Here is a 24,859-nt window from a genome sequence, read left to right on the forward strand (position 1 = left end):
TAAGGGCCAGCCAGGTGGTGAAAATGAGTGGGTAAGTGAGGAGTCTCTCTCTTTCTCTCTGCAAGTATGAGTTGAGGCGTAGGGAGAGGAGGAAAAGATGGGGAGAGAGAGAGAGAGAGAGAGTGCGATGGTGGGGGCGAAGGAGCACTGAGCTGAGCATTCACTCAGGTCTTGGGGACTGTTGAGTGTTTCACTGCGGAATGTTGTGTGTTCTCCACTTTGGTAGTGAGCGTAAGCTTTGACTCAGTAAATCACCAACCAGTTCACTTTGCCACGCAGACAGTCTGCTGTCTGGATGCAGAAGCACTGCTGCAAGATGAGGGCTCTCTATTTGAACTTTGCCGTCACCTGTCTGTGTCTTCTCCCTTCAGCGGTGAGTACGATCGTCTAACAGCCACGCTGTGCTCTGCTCTGAGGATTTGTTGCTCAATATTAACACAAGATACTTTTTCTGTGGCACTGGGGAATGCCATCATTCTGAATATATACGGTGTAATATGTGCAACAAAGGGATCATAATTAAATTCATTTCAAATTCCCTTGTGCAATCTGCAGCACGTCATCTTATGACATTAACAGAGCAGAACACTGTTCACATTTCTCTCTGTTGAGTTTACAGCAACATTTCTACAGTGTAAAGTTCATGCAGCATAATCAAGCAGAGTTCTGTTTTAAGTTGCCAATGGGTTTTAAGGTTTTTACTGCTGCCATTTGTTTCAATCAGCAGGATTAATCAATAACTACTGGACAGGTTCCAAAATACATAGAATTATGGTGAACTAGACAGTAAGTGTCCCGTTAAAATACGGTGTGGATCCAGGAATTTTATTTGTATTTTTCTTTTTTTCATTTTCTTCAACATTTTCAAGATTGAATGCTTTTTCACATTTTCCAGAATTGCAAAATAAATAAATAAAATAATATAGAAGGAATGCGACCGATCAGCTACACTAAATGTAAAACCGTTGGGAGGTATTTTCTCTGCTTGCATTACAGCTGGTCCTCACTCAACGACGGAGTTATGTTCCAAACAAAGCCCCCCCGCGAAGCTCTGGCGACACTTCCAGGGTGTGCCACGCCTTTCACCCATAGAAAACCTGGGATAGGATCCAGCAGCACCCGGGACCCACAAGGCGGATAAAGAGGACATGAAAATGAATAAAAAAATGTTTTTGCATATGTGTATGTAGGCTATTTATACTTTACATATGTACGTACTCACTCACAGCCAGTGCATTCTGCTCGTTGTAACACAAATTCCTAGTTGCTAAACATGCACTTTTGAATTTCGGGATGCCCATCGTAACTCTGACTCGTTGTTAAACAGGTGCGTTGTTAAGCGAGGACCAACTGTATTTTCTCCTGATGGAAGGAAGTTTCCGTAGTTTAGTTTTATGGCCGGTTTAAAGGAACGGGGTGAGACTCGATGAATGGGAAACATCATTAAAAAATGTTTTTTTAAGAACTAGTTAGGGTCAATTAGGGGACTTCTGCTCAGATGTGACTGCAGTAAGAAGTTTTGACGTTTGCTAAAGACTCTACTGTCTACTGATTTGAGATCTGACATGAAGCGTCCCATTTTGAAGATGTTCTGAATGTTTGAGACAGGCTGTTTTTTTCAAGGAATGAAATTCCCAGTTGGTCTTTTATTCTGATGTATTTTGGTATTCTACATTCAGACTCAGAAAGGAAAACCTGTATCTCATTATGTTAGACTGCCTTGGGGGCAAAGGTGAATAATGATTTTACCTGCTCTCCTGTCTTCAGTTTTACTTCCTAACCTTGCTGCATGACTGGAACCATAGCTGAAGACGACACGTCGAAGGCCTAAGGCAACTTAAAGTTGTGTGTCATTACTTGAACTAAATAACACTGCAGTTGATTTGAAAATGTGTTTCTTAATTTTTTTTTATTCATTGTCATTTTTTTCTTAGGAAACCTGACACTTGAAGGCTTTTAATAGCCAATGGCAAGTCCTTTAAATGAAATTACTTTCTGTTGTTAAAATGTAATTATTGCTTGAGGTTTTATTTGTTACCTCTGCAGGTGCTCTTGTGCAGGTGTTTGGCTCGCATCTCCTCCACAAATGTTGCTCAGTTGCGGTGTCTGTGCTGTCATCGTGACACAGAGCCAATGACAAGACTGTCACACAGTGGGCTCCAATTAGGCTAGGTGAGAACAGCACATAGCTGGAGATTCTTGCAACAATAGGCATAGCTGGAGCTCACTTGGTTACTGGAGAAGGTACGCATCGGCAAACAGGACCAGGATGGTTCGGGATTATATGAATCCCACTTGTTGATGCAAAATAATGACATCCAGTGAGCTGTTTATTCAGAAATTAGGGTGAGAACAACTTTAAACCTCCGTGTACCTGACAAATTATTATGATGGAATCCTAACAGGTGCACAGAGGTGTCTTTTTATTTTTAGTTTTTTTCCTGAAGTCATTTCCCTGTTTTCTGAAGGCAACAGTTTAATTATTTACAGTACATTAACACTGCTTAAAAAAAGGAACTCTGAGAGTTTTTATACACCCGTCTTTCTCAACAAACGTTTGTTAATATCTAATATCTACACAATTATTACTTTCAAACACATCCCAGCGCAGAATGTCAGATGTGCAGAATCTCTCAGGAAAATCAGTCACAAAAACAAGCTTAGCAGAAACTGGATTTATTAGGATCCAAGCAACTAAATCCTAACAACAACATGTGGCCGCTACACTTATAATAAGCTGCTTCAGCAATCTACAGACTTAATTTTCAGTCTTACTTTATTTACACACATATTTAAAAAATAATAAAATAAAATACAAAATCTAGAAAAGCACTCGGAGAGCACAGACCTACGCCGAGCACCTCAGTCCCCCTATATTGTGATTTACATCATAAATAATGGTCCTACATTTATTTTATCCATATTTTTAGATTCTTTAACCATGAAAACAAACCTTTAACCATTGGAGTCACATTGATATCATTATTAGTTATTCACTAAAAGCACACTTTCAGTAATGGCAGATTCTTCTGGATCTAGATCCATAGCTTTGGAAGATACAACAAATCCGTTTGTCCACTACTGATTCCACAGTGTCTTGGTAAAGGCCAGCAAAAAGAGAACCTCCTTTGTGGAGGAGAGATATTGTTGAAAGTGTCCAAAAACAAAATCGCTTTGTTGTGAACATTTACCCCGATTAAAGATAGAACTAATCTGTTGACATGCTCCAATGTGGAATTGACTCAGCTATTGCTGTTGTTAAAAATCTCTATCTCTAATATTAAATGCACAGTAGCCCAAAACACAAGTGTACCCCCATTTTTGTTTTACAATCCAGATGAAATTTGGTGGTAAGATAAATTTCAAAGTGATCCAGATCCAGTATCTCCCCTGAATTGTCACCAATGTAATCATCTGATGCTGGTAACGTTCCCAATATTTCCTAAACATTTCAGCAAGATCTGTCTGAAACTGTTTGAGTTATGTTGCTATCAGACAGACAGACAGATTTCTGAGAGGCATTTTGAATAACATTAAAAGCTGCATGCGTATTTGCTGCAAAACGTGTGCAAAAAATCTGCAGTCACTAAACTATCATTTTAGACAGTGAGCATATTTATAGTAGGAGACACAGCCCATTAGAGTGCACATCAGAAAACATGACATGCACTAACTGGAATGGGGAGAATGTACAGACACAGAGAAGAGTAATGAAGATAAGTTAGCGAACAAACCATTGCAATGAAATACTAGTGAGATCGTGTATCCAGGCGGTAATCGTGTGCATGAAGCATGTAGGCAAGATACATTTAAGAAACTCAGATATTTAACAGGGTGACGATGAGTCAGAGGGAATTTTCTAAAACGTTTCTGATAACGTTTTGCAGCTTGTATACTACTATGAATGTATACTATTTCATTGCTGTCTTTTACAGCGGTCTGTGTTTCGTCGCGTTCCTCTGTCTTCCAAGTGTATTGATTAATCAGCCCATGGATTTTGTCTGCTTGAAGGTTCCACTGAAATGAGAACTGAATGTTTTAACAAAGGAGTGAACGAGAGCTTCTAAATTAAAATGTGTTAATGGCAATCTAAATTTGACTCTCTGTGTGAATGCGTTTCTGCAGTCCTTGCCTGAAGGAGTTGACCTATTGATCGCAGCCATTTCTGATTGAGAGCTCCCAACATCACAGCATGATTATTTGAATCGATTGTTTACTTAATGTGACTACAGTGAAACTGTCCTTTGATGGGGGTCATCCTGCTGATGCAGAGCCTTCTCTTTTCTCTCCTGTGTCTGCTGTCGCCTTCGACAGTGCACAAAACGTCCTGCGATGCTTGTGTTGCATTCAGCGTTGGCAGTTGTTGCTTGTTACAGAGAGAGATCCTGGTTCTGGATAATGGGGCCGATTCAGGGATTCTTTTTTATTTATTGCACCTTCTAGAACAGGGGTGGGCAAACCTTTTGACTCGCGGGCCACAATGGGTTCTAATGGGGCCGGGCGAGGAACAGATGGATGGAGTGTTTGTGTGAGCTAATATAAATGATGTGTAAAAGCCATTACATGAAAGGATTTGGCCTTTTACAGGTAGCATTACAGGGAAAAGGTCAAAGATTGGGGTTTAATTATAATAAAACTTAATTTAATGATATAATTTGGACAAGTTCGGCGGGCCGGATTAAATAGCCCAACGGGCCGCATATGGCCCCTGGGCCTTAGTTTGCCCATGCCTGTTCTAGAATGTTATGGTATCCCAAAGGCAGCCATTTAATAAAAACCCTAGTCTCACTCATTTATTCCACAATTTTTGAAGATTGAAGAAAAGTGAGGCTCCTTTCTCATCCACTTTGCTGGGTCCCGCCAGAAATCTGAGACAAACTTATATCTAAAGCTGCATAGAGCGCAACGTGACATTCTATTAGTACCGGTAGTTAAATACAGGATTTTAATTTTGCCCTGTACATTCAGAAAAAGTATTTTCTTTGTGTGTCCCACAAATCACACCTTGCAGCTTTATTATCAGGTATGATTAGTTTCTGTTTTGTTCTCACAGGTCCAAGAAACAGCTAAACCCATAAACCTTCAGAGCCAGCAATGGAGAGAGACAGGAGGAGGAAGAGGAGGTGTTGGTGGAGCCACCTTGAAGGTCAAACATATCTCCAAAGACTTACAGATCATCGCCACCAAACACAAAACACCTGCTTATGGCTCCCTTGGCCCATACGGATGGCCTCAAAACGTCTCACAAGCTCTGGACCAGTATCTGTACCGTCCTCCTCTCAAGTCCAAACCTCCCGTGAAAACCGTACCCAAGGCCAAGAAGATCCTGGGTTGGGGCGATTTTTACTTTAACGTGAAAACGTTGAAGTTCAGCCTCCTGGTGACAGGAAAGATTGTGGACCACATCAACGGCACATTCAGCGTCTACTTCCGCCACAACTCGTCTCGTCTGGGTAACATATCCGTCAGCATCGTGCCGCCTTCCAAAGCTGTGGGATGGGAGGCTTTGGATTCAATGGCTCAAGGCATTCATGGTAAAACTGCAGTCATGGTTCCAGATCTGGCGTCCCAGTTCCAGAGTCCACCTCAGTCCACCAGTCCCACACCTCCAGAGCAGCAGAGACAACAGCAGGATGTCATGACGGTGCCTGAACTCAACTGCCGCATTGACTACCAAAGAACCAACCGGTCAAAGAAGCCCAAGCCTTGCATGTATGACCCAGAGCAGACCTGCTACTCAGAGAACACCCAGTCCCAGGCAGCCTGGATTTGCGCCAAGCCTTTCAAGGTCATATGCATCTTCATCGCCTTCACTGGCACCGATTACAGGCTGGTGCAGAAGGTCTGCCCCGACCACAACTTTCAGTCAGAGCAGAACCAGCAGCACTTCGGATGACGGATTCTGAAGTGAAAGATAAATATCAAACACCACATTTTCAATGCTTTAAAATCATTTGCTTCATTAAGGTTTAAGATGGACAGGTTTTATATGATGTTTAAAAACACATTATTTCATTTTGAGCCAAGCTCATGTTAGTGCGTTAACAGCAGCACTCGATAATATCAAGATTTAGAACATTTGCATTTTGAGCTTTTCAGAGACACAAATCTGCCTAAAAAAGCAGTGGCTTGATCCATGATGTGACTTTTGTCTTATATATATATATATATATATAAATGATAGCTGTAAATGTTTAATTTGATATTCATTATTTGAAAAAATGTGACTTCTTAGTTCATTAATAATACAAAACAGATTTATTGATCAAATTATCTGCAGTTTTTTGACACACAGACTGATATAAAAAAGAAATTCTTACTATGAAATATTTTTTTTTTGCTTTTACAGAGACAATTATTGAGACGGCCCTTCATCATATAACTAACAGAGACTGAGATGAAGGCTAGTCTTTTCTTTTCTGTTGTTGTGACATTACCTGCGTTTGCTTGAACTCGGTTTCTCTCCAGACCTGATCTTACCTTAAAACCTTGAAACTTGAATAGTTTTATTTCCCAGATTCCCCAGCTTGTCACAGACATGCTCTCACTGTCATTATGGGAAATCCCTACAGGTGAGTATATTTCGTTTTGAATGTATTCATTTATTTATTCCTATACACAGATCCACTTTCATCGACATTAGTGGCTCTCACCCTCGATCTCCATCTCTTTACTAAATGTAAATGTGTAACTTTTTTATAGCAATCTGCATGGAAATGTCAGTTTTAAAGATGCATGTTGTGTTATACATTCAAGTAAACATAACTGTCACTGCGCTTGTCTGATAACTGACAGTCTCTAGAAAAGACTATTCTGCCGCCTTTCTATCAGAACCATTAACAGCAATTTGAGCGACAGTAGCTCATCCATTGGCTCGAACCACACAGGCCAGCCTTTGCGTCACACGCGTGTGTGACACATGCATCACTGAGCCTCGGCCGCCCGTAACCCTGTCGCTGGTTCACCGCCTTTACCTTCCTTGAACTACTTTTCATAGATACTGACCACTGCAGACGGGAGCACCAACGAAAGAGCTGCAGTTTGCCCAGCTCTCGTTCTACTTTTTCATGTCCTTGTCCCCCCCCCCCTGCCTTTTATTAAAAGGATAGTTTAGAACATCAAAAGATCCATTATTCCCACTCCTTTGTATCCAACCCCCTTGTGCAAACTGTGACAATTTTGTGTGATGAAAGCATTTCTGCACAGACTGGCTCTTTTTTAAAAAGGCACCAAAGTGACAATCTTGGACAACAATAACAAAACAAAAAGCACCCTGGAAAAACATTTTGGATTAGAACTGAGAATTTGTGACATAATCGAGAATTACACTCAGTCTTGTGGCGTGGTTTTTGTTTTCTCAGGGATTTATTAACTGAAGCTAAATAGAACATTGTATAAAAAACAACAACGCTCCACCGTTTTCATGAACAGACCTTCAATGGGTTCCTCATCTTATTTGCTGTGAGAGAGAACAGCACGAATATTTGAAAGCTGATACCATCTTTTTCGACTAAAACGGTGTGTTCAGCCACCAGTGCATGAACCCCCTCCTGCTCAGGGCTTCAGAGACAGGTGGTTCACAGCTGAGCTGTGGAGGCGGGGCCTCGGCCCTGGTGGGCGGGACAAGAAAGGCTGGCCCTGGACGACCCACAGATGTGTCGCCTCTTGCAGCAGCAGAAGGGCGGAGCTAATTACATCAGAGGTGAGGTTCACAGATCAAAAGCAGGTTGACACACTCTGAGGAGTGGAAGTGATCTGTCTGATATCCCTAATGGCACTTATACGTACAAAGTCTAGAAAAGGTTTGAAAACTAATGAAAGCAATCAAACCTGATCAAAGCTGATCAAGCCTGTGCAGTATATTTAGCATCTGCATGGGGTTGATCAGCTTTACGTCTTCTGTGAGGTCAGGTGAGAGGCTTCTTGTTGTTGTCTGGGCTTTTCTGTAGACGGACGTGATGAAGACTGCAAGAAAAGCAAGTTAAACTGCCGAGTAGCCGCCTTTAGCAGGACAAGCGGAAGTTGACAAAGCTTAGTGTTTTCTTTTGAGAGTCCGCCGAGACATCCTTTATAAGGCGCTGATTTCATCTCAGCGGAGGCTGTTGGGAAAAGAAGAGTGCCTTCCTTCTTTTATCCTCCAGTAATTCTGTATCTACAGCACAGCATCAGTCATAATGATGACTTGTGCACGTCAGTCCCCGCTGCATGTGTGTGTGTGTGTGTGTGTGTGTGTGTGTGTGTGAGTCGAGCTAGTGTTTTTGAAATATAGAGTGAGATTTATGCCGCGCAGGGAACCGGTTTTAAATCCCAGTGGAATGATTGAGGGATCCCTGAGCAGTGTCAGGTTTAGTATAATAACAAGACAGGGGGGAAGGCTCAGGAGGACAGAGAGAGAGAGACAGAAAGAGGATGATCAGAAGCAAGAGTGGGAGAGAAATGAGAGGCTGAGACAGCAAGAAAAATGTATTCCCATCCATTTCTCTCTCTTGCTCCATCTCTCCTCTGACTCTCAAGCGTCTTTGGGAGATTTGGCACTGTGCTGCATCGCGTCAGGGAGTCCGTTTTAGAGTTAGATTCTTCTATATTTATCTGTTAATTTGACAACAGCGATATTAGAACTTAATATGTTGAGATTAAATTAAGCTAGTGTCAAAAAGATAGCAATGCAAAAGCTAAGCCGTCAATGTAAGATAGCTTCTGTTCTGCCTCTCTGTCTGACTGTTTGCATGATTGGTGTTTGCAGGAGAAAAGCTTATCGCTATATTAAATTGTTAAATTGTAACTGCAATAAGTGGATACTGTGTAGCTCAGACTTGCTGGAGAAAGTGCAGAGGTGCTCGGGGTGAATAAATGTTGGATGGATATCATGGTGACAGTGTTCTGAATATATAGGCATGATAAACTTGTGCTTGACATCCTGCTTGTTTACTCTGTCGGAAATGCAGCACTTGAGGCCCAGAGTTCCTGTTTGAACAATAGAAGCTCCGAGCGATACCAAGGACAAAGGTTGTGATTTTCACCTTCGGAAATACACTGGCAAAATGATCATGCTTTAAAACAAGCCAGAACATATCATTCTGTTTCATCTTCAAAGATAAAAAAAAAAAAAGAAGGCAATTCAGAATGATGCTGCAGTAGAACACGCCACAAAACAGTGAATGACACAATGACTTAAAGATAAAACATAAAAATATACATTTCAATATGATAATAAAGAAAAAAACAAAACTAAATGAAACATGACGAATACAAACCAATGTGGCATAATACACTGGAAGAAATTTGCATGGTATAAAATGATGCAAAGTGATATAGTATTTTACAATGCAAAAAGTGTATTCAATAATATGCTTAAAACCAAGAGCAGATTGTAATGTGGATTATAATCTGGACATTGTCGCAATCCGGATTTTCCCATTTACTTATAATGGGGGCTTTTTCAAAAAATCATATCTTGTAAAATGTGCATTCAACACACTCACCAAAAATCACAGTCATATGACATGATGGCCCATCTCCGACCCAGACCCAGACCCATCATAGTGGGGACAACACCTAGTCTTGCCTCATTGGATAAGAAATCCTTGGATAAGGTCAGGTGACATTTGACCTTCAAGGCCAAGTGAACTTTGCCATGTTCTCATCTCTTCAAGAAGCCCAGAGGTGGGTGTCGCCCAGCAGCTGGTTTATGTGTAAATTGTATTGATAAATATTCATCAGAAGTTCTTTATAAAATAGAGAAGTTTCTTTTTAGAAGCCTGGTGATATTTAGAACAGGATCGTGCCGTTGGTAGCTCATTATGGAGCCCTGCTTGTCAGCTGGTGTCTTGATGTGGTCTTTCCTGTCTCTTGCAGGCTTCCTCACCGATGTTCAAACAGTATATCACCCGAGGAACGCCGAATGCCAAGACCTTGGCTAATGCTGTGCTGAAGAGATGCTCCACCCTGGTGTCAGGCACTGAAAGAGCTGATGCGCTTCATGTGTGCAAATATTCAAAAGACTTTTGTGTTGATTAGAATTTGTAACTTTGCCTTTCTGGTTGACACGGTTGCCTGTGGATTGCCTCTTTATTTGCTCCAAACGTATTTACATTTTGTTTTCATGACTTTGGAAAAGTTTACTTATGATTCACTTCTTGACACTTGAATGGAGGATGAAGTCAATATTAAGCGGGATGAGAAACTAGTCATGGTCCATATTAAGGTTTATAATTAACCAAACGTACATTCCTTCCACCTCTGCCTCCCTCTGTCAGGGGGGGAGACACACAACCACCTGGTCTTAGTCGTAGGGGCAGTAGAATTTGACCCTTCATAAATTAATATTGCTATATTTATTGATGCTTATGTTTGAAATGGAGCCCATCACTTTACATTATTTATGCAACTTTATTTGACAGTTGTAAAATGTGTATATATTTAAATTTACTTTAGTGACACTGCACGATTGTAAATAATAAAATAAATAAAACCAGTCTAAATTAAGTGTCCAGTCTGCTTCCCAGCCTCAGTGTGTTCATACTATCATCACTAACAGGTTGAAATGAAAGGCCTTGTTGATGATGTCTCTCTTCTGTCCTCTTACAGGAAACATCTGGCCAGCTTTACGTTCTTCCTGCAGAGACGACGTTGTTCATCACAGAGCTCCACCGACGGGGGGCGCAATTTGCCCAGACCCTTCTCCAAGCTGAGTTGTGTTATCTCTGGGAGTCCTTGAACGTCACAGTGACTTCTTAGAATAGATGTTACAATGGAAGCAAAACGCTGTCAGTTCAAATGTTTTGCCTCAGCTGTCTGCATCTTCATCTCTTTTTAAATGACATAAGTAGAATCTGGCGTATAAACAGAAAGTTAATGACAAAATAGTAAAACACAGATGTAATCACACACAAAAATAAACCTTCACAAGAGAAATTATAACAGACCGATACTGTTATATTAAAGAATATGGTAAAAAATGTCAACATATTCGTTTATTCATTCTATCAGTGAGCTGTTTACGTCCAACCTAGTGGACACTGAGGTTAATGATGATGATGCTTCCACTGCTAAGAGTGGACTTGTGGATATTTCACAGTCGTGTAAAAGTCTCAAATGTAATACATTAGCAGTTATTGATTTTTAATTGTTAGTTTTTTCCACATTTCAGACTGCTGTTTGCTTCCCTAAACCAAGACAGGCTTTGACTGTTTGAAGATTTGGCTTTTTGTCATTAATTTCTTTTTTCGAGGTCTTACAATTCCAGACTCGTCTTGGTTCCCGGGAAACTCAGCTGCTCTGTTGGGAATTTCTCCACTTGTACTCACAAAGGCCAAAAAAAGGCCAAAAAAAGCAAATAATAAAAAAACAAGGGAAACACTGAAAAAGCACAAGTTTTCATTTTGTTTTCTGTAAACATACTGGCGTCACCTTCTGGACCTTCATGTGCTCACAAGATGTGTGAACAATGCAGGATGCAGCTCTTTATGAAACTATCAAATTATCTTGAATCGTTTCCAGCTTGCCGGCTTGTCTCTTGATTTTGGATGCTGCATCTCTGTAACACTCTGGCATGTAATTGTTAGGCAGTTTGTTGTTTTATGTTTACAGTCGAAGGAGAGAGGAGACTCTATAAACACTGAGCTGTTTAAATCTGCTGGCATTTCCTCTCTGTCTAGAAAAAGAAAAGACAAATTGATCTTTGAAGATGACAGCAGAAGGAGCTTCTTTGTTTTTATCGCATGAAGAATGATAACCTTCTGTAAACAAAGTCCTGCCATTATTTTTATTTTACTGTCTCTGTTATCCTCCAAGTCCACATTTTATAATGCAATAAAAAAGTTATGTTGCATAAATAAAATAATAAGAGTATTATCTAGCGCCTCACATTTTCTCTGTGATTACCATGATCAGTGCCAGATAGGAAAAATCTTTTTCTACCCTTTGACCTCTGTTGTTAGATCATGTTCATGCATTTATCCTTTATTTTGAAAGATGTTTTCCCTGAAGTCTTTAAGCAGCACACAGCAAGCTTTTCAACATGAAATGCCGGCCAAGCTGCTGCCTATTGGAGCGCTAACTATTTACTTCACTGAAGAACTGAATGGCCTTTTGTTTTGCTGTCCAGCTCAGCATTTCAGCCTGTCATCCAATTTTCCCGTTGAATGTTATTGCTTCCAATTGTGCTAAATGAACGTGCCCCTTCCTCACAGCGTGACCAGCTGCATCGCAGGTCCGAGGTCGGGGAAACACAAACACGAGGATTCACACACAACGAGCGTCACACAACAAATGGCACCAATCTCCCTGCTCGCTTCTCATGACCTGACTGTTTTGACGTTTGCGTTGAAGTTTGGAGACTTTTTGATATCCTCTGGGGAAATCAAACAATCCCTTGTGTTCCATCATCCTATGTCTGTCCTGTTAAGACGATTAAAAGACAAGAATGAGGACGTCTCAAGAGGATAAGGAATAGCTTCACTGAGCAAAGTCTGTTCATGAATGTAACAGTTTGTTTTAATGATCCTCCAGAAGTAGAAGGATGCCACTGTGGAAAGTATAAGGAGAATAAGTGAGGGGCAAACGCAGTATATCAATATTCAATATGACAAACATGCATACGTATTTGACAGCATACATACAATATGGTTTGTTGCCGTGCATCAAAAATGCAAGTATTTTATATTGCTTTTCACTTTAGTGGCCGTAGTGGCTGCTCAACAGCTGATGAAGGGCTAAATGTCTAAATGTCTGCGTTCCCTCCTATAACATCCAGTGTGATTTGAATATCATGAGCCGTCACAAACATGGCTGCATTTTACTTTTAAATAGGAATCTGAAACGTCAAGATAGAGGTCTGTGTCACGTCAGTGACGCAGACCTCTATGTCTATGTCTATGTCTGCAGTGTGTGTGTGTGTGCTTGCAAGCGAGCATGCCTGTGCGTGTGCATGTGCGCTTAGCTGTCACACATCGACACCACACTCAGCATCTGCCACTGCTGTTGCAGATCAAAGATTTAAAGGACTGATGTCAAACAAGCTGGTGCACACACACACACACACACACACACACAGAGACACAGACACAGACACACACACGTTACTTTGTGGTAGAAGGAGCAATCGGGCAGCAGCCCTGCCAACAGATGATTTGTTCCAACAGTCAGTGACTGCATTTTAATCTCAGCATGTGGAAAAAGATCTTTATCTGACTCAGTTCCATGCAGGTGGATGAGGAAATCACCTGTCTGTCTGTCTGTTTGTCTGTCTGTCTGGCCGTCTGTCCGTCTGTCCGTACTCCCTGAATAGAATTTCCTTCTGGGATCAATAAAGTATTCTGATTCTGATTCTGATTCTGAATGGATCACAAATATCGTGCATTCATATTTTCTTGCCATCAACACTAAATGGAAGCGCCAGCGATGATCTCTATCATGCATGACAGACAAAAACACGAAAGAAGGCACGGAGCTGAAACATACCAGAAACTGGAAAACAAACAAAAGAATATATGACGTGTTTTTTCTCATCTTTTGTTCTAAATGACGGCAAAAATAATAGATGCTAAAATTTAAAAAAAATCGCATTAATTTGATATTTTACTAATGTAATTAACATGTTATTAATATTCCGCATGGTACACACAGACGCCGCTACAACTCGGTGCAGCAGAGGCTCACGGGCTCCGAATTTTGTTTAGTATTCAGTCAACAGAAAATGACTGTCAGCACTTTTTTCTGTTATTTGTGGAATTATTTTTATTATGAACATGTAATGTTAGTGAAACAGTCACCGACTATACTGACTTATAGACTATACCACTTTGGTTTGTGAGAAGAGGAAGAATCAGAACTCAGGTCCATCCTTCTTCAGCGCTTTGTAGTCTGTTGTGACGGCAACAAACTGGAGAGGAGAGTAAAGATGACTCGGCACAGAACGTCTTCAAGCACTGAATGTACATGGATGTCCCAGTTTTCTGTTTTACCTTGTATTGGTATGTGGGGTCAAGTTTATTCCAAGGCTCGGGGTTATTGGTCTTGTCCCAGCTGAACACGCAAACAGACAGGAAATGGAATGGATTAGGAATATTTTTAACTTTTTCCAAATCCAACATGCAAAAGAGCAAACAGGACTATAGGCCCACTAAGCTGCAGCTGAAACACACTAACGCAGGACATTTACCAGACTGCAAACCTTAAAACCCCCTTTCTGCTTTTATTGGAACTTCTTTAAGGGCAAACTATAAGTTTTGATAGCAGCAGGAAGAAAAGCAGTCAAAGCAAGAGGCAGTCGGCGGGGGGGGGGGGGGGGGGGGGGGGGGGGAGCAGAGATCCTTGCTGTCAAAAAGAAAGAAAGACAGAATCAGAGTTTTAAAAGTCTGCCTTAAACAGTCTTTATTATAATGTTAGTGATTAAATCAAATCCAGGATGGAATCACAAGAGGAGGTTTAATTAGAAATCATACATTCAGATGTTTAATCATTTTAATAATGATCAAAGTGTGGATTGCCTGCGTCTGTATACTCCACCCTGTGACTGTTTAGGACAGGTCACTGACTCATTGGATTGTCCTCACGTAAGATGGAACTGACACGTGAAACAGGGATACAAGCAGCTGCAAGCGAGACCCTAGATTTGTTGAGCACCAAGTGAAAGAGTTCACAACGAGAAGCTCCTTACGTGACGTAGGGTCCTTTGGCCAAGCGGACTAAATACACGGCTGCTCCACCCATTCCTAAGCAGATGAAGCCAAACTGGGGGATGAGCTGGAAACAGTGGGAGATCGTCAGGAGATTCAAGGTCATATTTTATTTAGCATTTGTTATTTCTGTCACTGCCCTCACTGCTCAGTTCCTGTTTTATTTGGAATATACTCTCCTCATGTCTTTTACTAACACTGCCTGTCTTTTTAGTTTTCCACCTCTGGGATTCCTCACTAGATTCATTTCCCGAGCCCTATGTGGATTCGGTCCTCTGGTTTGTCTTTGAACCACACATGTCAAGTATTCCAGCCACATCATGTGCATTTGGATTTCTTGCTCCATTTCTGATGCTGTTATTTATTTATTTTTGATATAAACAGTAAATAATCTTGTGTCATGCATCAATAATAAAACCAGGGGAGCGCTGTTATAAATTCTAAGTGATTTGAACTTCAGGAGATTTGCATGGTGTGGGTCGTTAAGTACTGTATTGAAGTAGTTCATGTTTCCTGTAGCTGCTTTTGGACCAGATGCATCATTTATTTGACACTTCCTGTCTACACATTATTATGAAGATTAACTATTGGCCTTGTCACACAGTAATGAGTATCACGGATATAGCAGAACGGTAAACAAATATATAAATGGAACTTCTCTCCATTTTGGGAAATTGTTGGAAACATTTAGGACAACACAACTCAGCTCATAAAAAAATGTGTGCAGTCATACTTTGAAACATTCCATGATAGAAACCAGCAACAGGGTTAGGGTTCAACTCCCACACCGACGTCCTGCCAGCATCACTCGGTTTCTTTACAGAGGACTCTATTATGTGCAGGTTGTAATCATGCACTCCATGGATAGCATCCTCTTCGTTGGAAGTTCATCACTTCTTTTACCCTCTAACAGTCGCTCTCTGTTTCCCCATCTTTGTGTCCGGCTGCTGTAACTTGATCAGGCCTGCTGAGGTTCACCGGGATTTACCTGCTGCTCTTCTGTGTGTGTGTGTGTGTGTAGGTGTGTGTGTGTGTGTGTGTGTTTGTGCGTGTGTGTGTCAGGATAATCAATCTTATCAAGGAGAAGCTTGTCAGCTTCTCCTGGGAAGCTGACAAGTTAAAACTCCCTGTCACTTCACTCTGACAGCAGACCTGGTTAAAAGGGTAGAAATAATTCTGTCCCCTGTAGGAGCAACTCGTATTTTTACACTTATTTTATTTCAGCAAGTTGCATGTTGTCAGTTTACTGGGAGGGGTGTCAACAGATGCATTAATTTTTTTAGTTTTAAAATAAGCATTCAGAAATGTGCACAGCAGACAGAGACTGAGGTCTTCCTAGTACTTTGCCAAGAGTCGGGACTATCTGGGTTCTTTAACATTAAACAACATTGACTTTGATGCTCACGCTTCTAATGATGAAGAGTAGTGTGAAATGTCCCAGTCATACCAGTTCTTATGACCAGTTCCCTGCAGCAACCACAGATAAATATTCAGTGACACAAAAGGGCAACCTGAGATTTACGCCAGGCCGTATTTATTACGGTGTGTAGCTTTAAGCAACTGTATTCCATCCTGAATTAAAATAACATCAGTTGAGACTTTTAAGACATTTATTTACCGACAATCGAGAGACAAATGTTAAATCATCTTTGAATATGGAAACAAGGTGTTGTCCCCACAATAAAGTGTCAAAAAGCAACACCAGAAATAAAGATTACTTACACTTGGGTGCCTCTTAATCTGCTCCACTAGTGTCCGAAAAATCATTACAGAAGTTTAAAAGCAGTCTGTGAAGTAAATACTCGGATTCAGTCCTTCCGGTTCTGGTTGTCAGTAGCCAAAAGCTTTGAACAACTGTGTAGAGATGGGATTTGGACCTGTTGCTCTCTGCATGAGGGAGGAGGAGGAGGAGGAGGAGAACAAGGTCATTTGCATCTAATTCCAGCTACTTCTGCTCCCTTGTTGTGTGGAGCAGTTTACACTCAAACCATCATGTTGTCCAGGGCAGACACAGTTGCTGCTCATATCGTGGTGTTCAATCAGTTCAAGTTGTGCATGTGTCGTTTCCTTCACTGCAGCCCTCTGGGAGGAAATGGAAAAGAACACACACACTGTGTCTCTGCAAAGGCCACTGGGCCTACAAGCGCATCATGTTATAATAATAAAATGTTGTAACAGTACATATATTTTTAAAAAATACAACGTTTAAAAGCATAAAATCGTCTATGACAAAGAATAAGACTCACATGGGTGTTTGACACTGGAGTGATGCTGCCATTGAAAACTGGAGGGTCTATTTTCCGTCAACTAATTTGGTTGCTTAATAATATAAATCACGAGACAGACAAAATAATGATTCCAAAAATTGTTGGATTTGCAGAGAAACATGTTGTTGTTGTTGTTGTTTGTTTCTTCAAAAATAATCTATTTTATTTTATAGTTAATGACTTATGTTCTTCCAAAACACAATTTTGAGTCATAATCACCATGTTAGCTTCTTTTAATAGAGCAATCAGCAATCACTGAGAAGCGCCTTGACAGTCTGCAAGTGTGGTGACTGCAACTAAATGTTTAAATATTTTTTAAATGTATTTAAAACCCACTCTGGGCGATCTTCAACTCAAAGGGTCAACTCTGAAATCAAAAGGGAGAATTAAAACAAGACTAAAGATGGCAACTATTTTTTCTTAATTAAACCGTTGTGTAAAATTCAAACAAATCAAATTTGATTTGGCACAAACGGTTGCCCTTTCATAGACCAAATGTCAATCTTCAGAAAACAAATTAGTGCCTGTAAATTTAAAACAATAAAAAGACATTTAAAGAAAAAAAAATCTAAAAATGCATCAGATGTCCATCCATCTGTTGTGATCTCAAAATAATCTCACTTGTCTCGTCCACACCCGCTCATCCGCCTTGCGGGTCACCATGCAGAATATTTAATTCTAATTAAATCGATGTTCATTTGTTTGTGCGTGTTAATTTGAGTCATATCTTTCATATCTTTCATATCAATTTGCTTCTGGAACTGTCCCGTGAATCCCAACGTAGATGTCGACCTCCTCCTGGGATAACTGTACGTCTTCCTCGGGCTTCCAACGCACTGGGATGCATAAAGGCAAAGGAAGACATGCAAGCGCTCTCTGAAACTGTCAGTTTTCATGATTACTCAAAAGCTAATTCCCTGACCAGCAACCACAGCTAATAACATGTCTATCGGGGACATTCAGTTTAGAGTATCGTTCTGTTTCAACTGATCCCTGGACCCCCCCTGTGAGGAGCCGACATGGAGCGCCTCTGGTTGGACAGCAGCAACATTCCTGCTGAGAAACAGTGAAACGTGAGAAAAATAATATGTTTGACAGTTAACTGAACTTCCAGGTTCTGAGCCAAGAAAATACCGGACTGCAGAATGAATGTTGGTAGAAAGCATGACAACACAAGGTTCAAGGATTTTATTTATCACACGCTCTCATACATTCATCCAGCATTTACAGAAGCACTTCCTCTTGTGCATTTGGTGCTGTGTGTAGTGAATGTGTGTGTGTGTGTGTGTGTGTGTGTGTGTGTAATGCAGACGTGGCCAGTGAGAGGTCTTGTGGCCTGCAGGGAAATCTTGTCCTCAGCCCCTCCATCCTGGTCTTGCGTCTGTGAAGGAGCTTCCCCGATGAGGTCCTGCATGGCCAATGATTTTTTTTGAGCTAACTGAACCATGCACTGTAGTGCGTCTGAAATTATTCCTAATCTGAATTATAAATCAGATTGCGCAGCGATTATTAAAACTACAACTACACCTCCGGCTCTGGGTCCTTATCTTAGCCTCGGGACTGTGTGACATGGGCTCAGCCCTGCATCGCTGCTGCTGCTGCTCAACTGTAACACACACAAATCCTCCTAATTGGACGTCGGCACACAAACCGGGTCCAGCTCAGCACCGGCTTGCTTAAAATTACACAAGATGCACACAGTGTTTCTTGAATTGTTTGGAGGGGGATGTATTTATAACCCTGGCTTAATGATGATTTTTATTGGCCCAAGCAGTAAACTCAACTTTTACATCCCTGTCATTTGCAGCAGTGACAACGCATGCAAAGTAGGCATGAACAGATCAAAATCACTGAATATATGCTTCTATCAAATAAGCTGTACATGAATATCAGGTCAGTGAGCCTTCAGTCAATATTTACCTGCTAGAAAACCAAGCAAGAGACAATTAACAGCAAAACAAATGAATTGTGCCCCTGCAGTTTTCTGAATATCATTATGAAAGCTTTTGTTGGAATATAAAGTAGGCAAATAAATAACTTCTGCTAATGTGTTTATGCATGAAAGACTGCCATGTTTATCCTCTTTAGTCTCTCTTGTTAAATTTGAGCCAATTACCCTGCACTTACAGGCCTGTTCTGGCTCTGATTAGCCGTATTCTGCCCGAGCATGGAAACCTGGATACAGTGCGTGTGTGTGTGTGTGTGTGTGTGCGTGTGCCTCTTGAGCAGAAACAGGACACGCTGGCTGAGGATCTTCACCCTGAGCTGCGACACCGTTGTTAATACAATATAATGCTACTAATTTGCAGTGGTCTGCTGTTTAACGTGGACCAACATGGAGCAGATCACACCCCTGAGAGAAGACAAGGGAACTGGTGTGTGTAGTTTAGAGCAGCGCGTAGATCGTGTATCTGGATTCTGTGTGTTTGTAGTATGAGGATGAAAACACTGTATATTTTCTTCAAGTCGGGAATTCACAAGTATTTTCTTTAATATTTTTGATGCTAGTTTAGACAAACCCAGCTTCTCTGCAAACGTTTAAAACCCTCATCTTTCAGAAAATCTCCAACAAAAAAAGGGCATAGATTTTCAGATTTTGTAAGAAATCAGGTTTTGTGCAAAAACTCATCATTCGTTAGAAAGGAAGCCGCATTTTGAGTGAAACTGTACCACCTAGTGGTAGAAATCTACATTGCAATATAGAATTGTTAGCTCGAATACATTCACCAACTTTAATAAAAACCTCTCGTCAGAGATTTAGGGTTTTTGGGGGGGGGGGGGGGGGTAGCTCTAGAGGAGGCATTGCCTGCTGCTCCTCTAAAAAAAGGTTTGTAGATTTTTAAACTAAAAACTTATGTTCACAGTGCACAGATGATTGACGAGTCGAAAAACAGGGAAGATGAAGATGCTGTCATACTTCGGATTTTTACTGTGCCGAATATCCGAGACACTGTTTCTGAAAAATATGTTGCAGCTGAAAACTTTCAAAGCCCACAAACAAAATATTAGCCAACCTAGAAAATAAATAAACCACTACCTGCATTAATTAAATGACAGACAAGTTAAGTACTGTTTTGTGCACGTGTGTGAACGTGTTTGTAATGTAAATGAAGTGACTCTTTAATTGAAAGAAAAAAACAGACGTGAACGTATGTCTCTTTTTGACATCAGTTTCCACATATTTATGTATAAACTTTTTATTCCATCAGAGATATTAATATATATTTACACATCATACAAACTCTATTTACATAATAATAATACACAAAATATTCCTTGCAGACCTTGTAAGATCACGAATGACCGTTCAATATGAACAGTCACACATTGTATTACGTTTAATTTTCATCGCCAGCCAGGATTCAAAACAAAACCTGCCACAATATATAATATCCCAGTTTAGGAGGTAACCATGGAAACGTCAGCAGGAGCAGCAGCTGGATAGGAGGGGGCGAGGGCGGATTCAACTGTGGAGAACATCTGCTGCGCTCCAGCGGATGTTAGTGGGGCAACAAGGGGCTCAGTGGGGCGAGCAAGCCTGGAAATGTTCATAGGAATGAAGACGTTGGAGGCGCAGTGCTCACTCAGGTACTCGCCTCCTTTCTCCTCGTAATCCTGTTTGCTGATCCATCCTTCCGCCTGTCCTCCACCACCAGGAGGAAGATGCCCCAAGGCCCAGTCTCTTGCCCCATACCAGGCATCCAGAGCCGGCTGTGACGCCATTGTAACCTGAAAATGAGCCCGTCGGGAACTTCTTTAAGAATACAAGTCTAACACCACACCTCTGAAATCTCATCATTGAGCAATGCTGCTAGATCTCTCCTTGCTGGTCGACATTCAGCTATTAGTTATTGGGGATTCATGAAAATAGTGTTTCAAGATTTACGACCTTGATGTGTGACTGGAACGGCCTCATGGTCAGAAGCTCTCTCTCCACTCGTTCCTTCATGCCCGGGTACTGCATGTTACCTCCGGTCAGAAGCACGTTGCTCACCAGCGCCTCCTGTTGCTCTGGAGAGTACCTGCATGTGATATGGAAGATGTTGTAACATCAATATCTAATAAACTGCATTATTTTTGTGAAAATCTGTGTATTCCACGTGTGTGTGTCTGTGTGCATGTGTGTGTGTGTGTGTGTGAGTGGGTGTGAACATGTGGAAAGCATATGAGGGGTTTGCCATCATCTCTCGTGTCATTACCTGGCCAGGACGTACTGCAGCGTCTCCATGAGGCCCATTTGGTCCTCTCCAGTCGACGAAGGCTGGAACAGGACTTCTGGACACCGCAGTCGCTCCGTTCCCACAAACAGCTGGTGGTACTCTGCCATGTTGAACACGGGCTGGGGATCAGAGACGTTTGTTTTACTCCCTTCAACATGCAGCGAGGATTAAACCGCAGGTTTAAGCTTGTGACCAAAGTTTGCTAGTTCCGCTCAAATAAAATCATTCCGGACTAAAAGGTTTTCTGGCCCAATGTTACCCTGGCAGGTGATTCCTGCATGGCTCTAACCAGTATCTAAATGGCTCCCGCGTGTGTGTGGCTACCTGCGTCACATTAGCAGGTTTTTCTGGAAGCGTGTCCTCAGGAAAGTCAGGATCCATCAGTGCCACCCCGTCGCCCTCGTCCAACGGCTGCTCGAGCTCAGACACCTGGCAGAAAGCAACAGAACCGCCTCAGGCTTCGTGTCAGCTGCAGCAAACAAGGACAGTCCCGGGGGAGCCCGGTAGAACCTTCACAGTAATGACATAGTCCTATATCTCAGCTCACCGGCTCCTCCGGGACCATGATCAGCCGCTGTCATTACACTTCTGGAGAACACAGTCTCGTATGACCAATTTACCACACGGGTACCATTAGGAGCTGCTGCATTCTGATATATAATATAATATATATAATAATAGAATGGGATTATTAAAGTATTCTGATAGCTGATAATGGAATGCATGGCTAGAAACACTTCTATATACTTAAGTAGTACATATATATATATATATGCAGGTAATATCTGAGTTACGGCCGATAAGATTCACAGGCGATTGTTACTTTGGAGAAAATCCAGTTGTTTTTCAAAATAAAACACCTGTCAGACTCAAATAATCAATACAACAGAAATTATACAATGTATTTATTCTTTCTGTGCGGCCCGGGAACAAATGTCTCACGGGCCGGTACCGGTCGTAACTCGGATAGTACCTGTATATCTTTTGGGGGGGGGGGGGGGGGGGGGGAGGGGGTTGAATACGTTAAAACTATTTTTATATTGACGGGCGACCGTAGAAATGTCCGGTGTTGTCACGCCCACCTCTGTCCTGATCTCTGCTCCATCACTGTGCATCAGTCTCTGCCTGCCTTGCTCCACAGCCAGCTGCAGCTTGTTGATGTATGACTGCAGTTCCTCAGCAGAGTCCATGTTGAGTTCCACCAGGTTCTTATGGAACTGATCCAGCAGACCGTCCTCCAGCAGGTCCTGCGTGCACAAAAGCCTCCGGTCACCGTGCAGCAAGCACCAGAATCCAACGTCGCATCAAACACAAAGTTAGAGCTTCTTTTCATTTTGTACTACACAAAAAAAAAACTTTGAATATCAATTAGCCTCGTTCTGGTTGTCTCTATAATTAGCAGATGTAAATGCATCAACCTTTGTTTGACTTGGAATAAACGCGAAACTCGCCTGGACAGCGATTAGTCTGTGCAGCCTCTCTTGGTCCTGCATCAGCTTCTCCTCCCGCCGGCGAGCGTTGATCTCCTGAAGCCGCCGAACCTGCTGCGCTCGTCTCTCCTGCCTCTCCTCCACGCTCACACAGCCCCCTGGGACCTTTCCAGAGTAGGGGAGCTGCATGCGGTGAACCTCCCTCTCATAAAACTCTGGGCTGTGCCACTTTCCCAGCTCTGTGGAGAAAACCAGCAGAGAGCGAATGAAAAGCAGCTCCGTGTCGTCCTTCAGCTCCTTCTAGTCTCATCGCCAGACGCAAGGAAAAAGAAAATCTAAGGTTCGTTTCGCCCCGGGGAGCCATTTCCTTGAGCTGTACCTTCGTGATAATCCACAGCAGCGTAACTGTGCTCGTGCAGCAGCTCTTCCACACGGCTCAGTGTGACGGCAGCAAGGTGGCCTGGATATTTCAGCTGGAGGAGGCGCTGCAGGTAGAACGCCGCCTGACTCCCGGCAACATTCACACGCTTGCAGTTCGCCGCATCGAACCTGAAGTCGAAGCAGATCAAAACGTTAAACTCAGGCGGACAGGCGGCGTATAAAAAGCCAGCGCGAGCCAAAGCAAACCGGGAAGGAAGGACAAACATTCGAGGAATGAACGTTGAAAGGGGCGGGAGGAAGACAGGAATACTCACTTGCTGTTGATGACTGGCAGAATGTGTGAGCAGTGGTACCCTGAGGACAGCACGATGCCAGTGTGCGGAGGCTGGAGGTTCCGCTGCGCGTTGTTACGGTAGAAGCTGTGCAAGCCGTCCACGCCATAGGAGACACGCGGAACGCCGTAGCACTCAAACAGCAACTCCGACATCATCTGGCGACAGTGCAGCGGGTTGCAGGGGGCCTCGGTCAGCACGACGGGATGTGCAACGCTGCCCTGCAAACAGCAAGAGGGAAGACATGGTTGGTTGATCATCTGGTTAACGGCTGACATAACGAGTAAAACGGAAACGGAAAGTTATTATAAGAGAACATCGCTGGGATCTGTGATGATCTGAACTCGTTCTACAGGACGAGGATAATTATACAAATATAACACGACAGTATTCTAATGCTTGGTCCAGGTGACATTAGTAATGTGATTATTAAAATTGAAATTCAAAATCTTTCCAAAATGTATGCCTGTTTTATATATATATCAGATTATGAGACAGTAATGGCCTGAATACATCTTGTCTGGCTTAATGGTAAAAGTCTGTGTCGGTTCTCAGTCGAGGTAAATTCCCTCCTTCCTATTTCTAGGCAGCCGAGGGGGCCGTGCAGAAATCCACGCAAATCTAACACCGTTATGAGTCCAATAAAAATAATGTAATGTAAGAAACAAATTGTGTGCTAAATAGCTTCAGAATCGTTGTCTAATTTTGTCTTGGCATCGTGGGAGTGGGGGGGGGACCACATTTCTGTACTTTCATTTAAAAAAAAAAGAAGGCATAATGGCAGCACGAATCCACCACTGACCTCTGAGGCGATGCCCAGGTGTGAAAACACGTAATCGAAAATGAGCTCTTGGATCTCGAAATTCACGACCACGTTTCGGTCGAACTGGCTCTTCAGCAGCCATCGCAGCGGCTCGAGGTTGGGAATGTCGTTCCCGATCTGGGTCTCGCTGCGGGCGGCGCCTCTGCTGCGCGCCGCCACCGACCTGAACAGCAGCCTCGGGGCGTCGAACTCCGCCGCTGGAGCCGCCCAGCCGGCCCGGGTCTGAAAAGATCCGTTATCGATCACTATCGGTACTGGTGCAGGGCTCAGGCAGGAGGGGAGGTCAAAAATCGGATCCGGGTGGTATTTACAGTCCTTAAATGTAAAGATTTGACCAAGCGGTTCATTTTGGGTAGCCATTTTGTTACTGTGCTACGGTAAAACACATTCGAGTAGAAACTTGTTATTGCGGAACAAATGTTCCCACTTGATACTGCTTGCTTATTAAAAACTATTTCAACATGCAGACATTTAATCAAAAATAATAATAAAGATTCCTATACTGAGAAATATATACAAATAATTATAAAATAAGTATTTTTTAAACTTTATTAACATAACTCGCAGTACGAACTCACTGTACAGATCTCACCCTTCGACATTACACAAAGCGTGTCTTCTCTTTATAGCTCATAAAAGAGAGAATTTTATTTAACTTATTTCTTTATTTTCTGCGAAGTATTCCCTAATTGTATGTACTAGGGCAAGTTGGTCATCTGTCGCTGGAG

The 24,859-nt window shown here is 42.1% G+C and overlaps 3 protein-coding genes across 3 annotated transcripts; 1 reads left to right on the top strand and 2 right to left on the bottom strand.

Moving 5' to 3' along the window:
• Nucleotides 1-295: 295 nt before the first annotated feature.
• On the top strand, nucleotides 296-5,896 carry LOC137904452 (neurexophilin-2-like). The gene is made up of 2 exons (XM_068748636.1): nucleotides 296-373; nucleotides 5,054-5,896. Exons 1-2 carry the CDS (start codon nucleotides 296-298, stop codon nucleotides 5,894-5,896), a joined length of 921 nt encoding a protein of 306 aa, XP_068604737.1.
• A 7,859-nt stretch (nucleotides 5,897-13,755) lies between these two features.
• ndufa4l2a (NDUFA4 mitochondrial complex associated like 2a) lies at nucleotides 13,756-16,499 on the bottom strand. Its single transcript, XM_068750916.1, has 4 exons — nucleotides 16,401-16,499; nucleotides 14,660-14,745; nucleotides 13,965-14,025; nucleotides 13,756-13,882 (listed from the first exon to the last, which is right to left on the bottom strand). The coding sequence occupies exons 1-4, from the start codon at nucleotides 16,443-16,445 to the stop codon at nucleotides 13,826-13,828; spliced, it is 249 nt and encodes an 82-aa protein (XP_068607017.1). The 5' UTR covers nucleotides 16,446-16,499; the 3' UTR covers nucleotides 13,756-13,825.
• A 3,845-nt stretch (nucleotides 16,500-20,344) lies between these two features.
• actr5 (actin related protein 5) lies at nucleotides 20,345-24,491 on the bottom strand. The gene is made up of 9 exons (XM_068752262.1): nucleotides 24,111-24,491; nucleotides 23,291-23,529; nucleotides 22,975-23,144; nucleotides 22,617-22,834; nucleotides 22,248-22,412; nucleotides 21,490-21,594; nucleotides 21,145-21,284; nucleotides 20,835-20,967; nucleotides 20,345-20,674 (listed from the first exon to the last, which is right to left on the bottom strand). The coding sequence occupies exons 1-9, from the start codon at nucleotides 24,489-24,491 to the stop codon at nucleotides 20,345-20,347; spliced, it is 1,881 nt and encodes a 626-aa protein (XP_068608363.1).
• Between the last annotated feature and the right edge of the window lie 368 nt (nucleotides 24,492-24,859).

Source organism: Brachionichthys hirsutus, chromosome 2 (assembly GCF_040956055.1).
Source record: "Brachionichthys hirsutus isolate HB-005 chromosome 2, CSIRO-AGI_Bhir_v1, whole genome shotgun sequence".
Lineage (NCBI taxonomy): Eukaryota > Metazoa > Chordata > Actinopteri > Lophiiformes > Brachionichthyidae > Brachionichthys > Brachionichthys hirsutus.